The sequence below is a fragment of the Hipposideros armiger genome, unplaced genomic scaffold (assembly GCF_001890085.2).
Source record: "Hipposideros armiger isolate ML-2016 unplaced genomic scaffold, ASM189008v1 scaffold_10, whole genome shotgun sequence".
In the NCBI taxonomy this organism is placed as follows: Eukaryota; Metazoa; Chordata; class Mammalia; order Chiroptera; family Hipposideridae; genus Hipposideros; species Hipposideros armiger.
The window spans coordinates 8,757,991-8,760,851 of NW_017731360.1; the positions used below are offsets into that span (position 1 = coordinate 8,757,991).

A 2,861-nucleotide genomic window follows, 5' to 3' on the forward strand; every position below is an offset into this window, starting at 1 on the left:
CCCCAAACTTTCATAATAACTAGAGAATGATGATTAGCCAAATTTCTTTGGCTGTTTTCAGGTTAGACACTTTTTGATACCTATTATATTATAATTTTAGCAGCAATCAAACCAAACACGTCATTAAATATAAAATATTATCAAAAGGTAGTTAGTCGTTTTAATTTGCAAACACACAACTTAGTAGACATCCCCTCTCATGGCTATCAATGAAATGCTGCGGTAAAACACATCACACACAGGGACTTCATGAGTCTCAGAAGCCATGACACACCTCATGGAACAAATGTCAAATATATGATTGGTACTGTAGGTTCCAGGTAAGAGGAAGCACTAAAAATGGACTAGAAATCGGCACGTTTGGAATCTGGAGATGTTACATTGCTGAGTACAAGGAGATCAGCTGACATCTGTTATTCTTCCGAATCTCAGAAGCGGAACCATTCAGGTCTAGCTTCAGTTATGGGCTAAAGTAAGGAGATCTAGTTGCCAAGTGTGAAACATTCTAGAGACCAGCCTTGGAAAATCTCCTGTTACATGAGGTAAATGTACCTACTACACAGAATATGATTCATGAAGGCTGGCCGGCTACATTTTGTATTGCTTTTATTAAAGTACCTTATACATAGCAGGCACTCAAAATAGAAGTTTTGACAAAGAATAAGACAAGGTTAAGTAATTAGTAGGGGCCATTACATTAAACCAGAGATATATCTAAAAACAAAGTTTCTTTAAACTTCCAGTTTAATAATATTTGCCACATTTAATATTTGTTCAACTTTCAGGTCTAAAATGTTGTCTCTTCAGAGAGAACTTCCCTCTCTAACTTATTCAGAGCAGATTCCTTTTATTAGCACAGCATAGGGTTTATTTCCTTCATAGCTTTGTAACAATTGTAATCATTTTATCACTACTTGCTTACTGTTTCTCTCCTCCTCACTTCCCCACACTATAAACTTCCTGAAAGCAAGAACCATGTTTATCACCTTCCTACATGTTTATATTTCCTTTACATCTAAGTTAAATCCCTGCTATCATAGTTTGTGCTCTTTTCTTTTGGCTCTGTCATTTCTTTAAAACAATCTGGTCTTCAACTTTTATGTAACAGTTTTTCTGATGTGTAAAAAGTAACGTGGCCTCAGTGTTTTCCACACAGAATAATTCCCGTTTCCTTAATTTTTCCTTATCAAGTTCCCCATATCTTCTAACCAGTTTTATATTTCCCTATCCAATGTGGAGCCCAAAACTAGATAAAGTATATAATATAACACCGGTAAAAATCTTACCAATGTTGAATGTAATGGGAAAGATGACCTTACAATATGTTGCTATTTCTGAATGGGAAAAAAAAAAGTGTAGTTTAATAGAATTAGATAGGCCCTAACTCAAACCCTAGCTTTACCACTTTAACAGCTCTGTGACCATAGGGAAATTACTTAATTTCTCTAAGTCTCAATTTTCTCATTTAAAGCAATAATTTCATACCAGCAGACCTGCTTTTTGTGATTAAATTATCTTCTATCATACCAACTACCCATTAATGCTAGGCTCCCTTCTTTCCTTCCTGTATCTTAACTTTTTTTCCCCCTGACTGTCCTTCTGTCATATTTTAAGCCTGTTTTGAATTGTAATAATTTGTCTTACTTCTCTACACTCTCAGTTTGGAAGATGAAAATTTTGATGCTTGGGACATACAGGAATTTATACTCTTGGAAAATTCAATGAATTTTTTTTTTAAAGTGATGTAGAATTTTCTACAACGGAACCATGAGAAGCAGAGGTAGTCCCAATCATATATTTTTTAGTTAAGTGTGAGAGATGGAAACTAAAAAAGAGTCAGAAGGAGAAATGGTTACATATCTTCATGTTTACCTACATGCAAAAGCATTTTAAACCTAAAATTCTTTCATGCAATGGCATGCAAAACCAAATGCAGCACAGAGAGAAAAAGGGGGATCAGCAAAGAATGCAGAAGGTTACAGGCCACCAACTGAAGTAAGCTTCAAGTTCATACAAACCTCCAACATTAAATTGCTATGTCTGATATAAATGTTTTCACCATCTAGTCTCTCTCTCTTTTTCTGTGAAAATGAAAGAGGGAAAAACAGAAAAGCATAAAAAATTAAAATGTTGTTCTTGCGGGAAAAAAAAACTGCAAATTGGCAAACCAAAAAAATATTTAAAATTAAATGTCCACAGCGCAGCATATGCCAACATGAAATGGCCACAGAACCACAAGGACACACAGAGGACATGATTACCACTGGGAAATGGATGACCTTGTTCATGAACGATGGAAGAATGTGATGATATTATTTAAATAGACAGTGCTCCTGGCTTCATTGGCTTCTTACATAACAAGCTGTTTCACGTTCATTTTTGAAATTGAGCTGTTTGAGGGTTACCTTAAAATACAGGACTTGAAGAAGCTTTGAAACTCCATGTTCCGTGGAGTAGAGAAAGATTTTAAAACGCTATTTAGCTGTTTGGTCATATTGCATACCTAGTAATACTGCAGTACGTACATCTTTGATACCTTTCATAAGAAAGATCGGTGGGCATTTTATGCATGATCAGTCAATATTCTAGTTAGTAAGAACTGATTCATCCCACTTTATAGATGGGAAGAATGAGGCATAGAGCAGCCAAACCCATAGTTATTAATAATACTGGGAGTTGCTGCTATGATGTTTCAATAATATATATGTATAAATATTGTCGAGGGCCGGCTGAGTGGCTCAGTTGGTTAAGAGCTCGCTCAAGAGTTTGAGCTCTGAGCAACAGCGGTTCGAGTCCCAGCCTGAGCTGAGCAGCCGCTGAGCTGCCAACAGGTGGCAGGATGGCTCAGCTAAAAAAATAAA

General features: G+C 36.1%; 1 protein-coding gene across 22 annotated transcripts in view; it reads right to left on the reverse strand.

Moving 5' to 3' along the window:
• EPB41 (erythrocyte membrane protein band 4.1) overlaps positions 1–2,861 on the reverse strand; it is a 189,670-nt gene that overhangs the window by 38,594 nt on the left and 148,215 nt on the right. For 17 of the 22 annotated variants that reach the window (XM_019660270.1, XM_019660309.1, XM_019660299.1 and 14 more), the window contains one exon: positions 2,019–2,081. The exons of the other annotated variants lie outside the window; for them this stretch is intronic. In XM_019660270.1, coding sequence (XP_019515815.1) covers positions 2,019–2,081 — 63 coding nt within the window. The remainder of the gene's footprint in view (positions 1–2,018; positions 2,082–2,861) is intronic. 22 annotated transcript variants of the gene reach the window in all.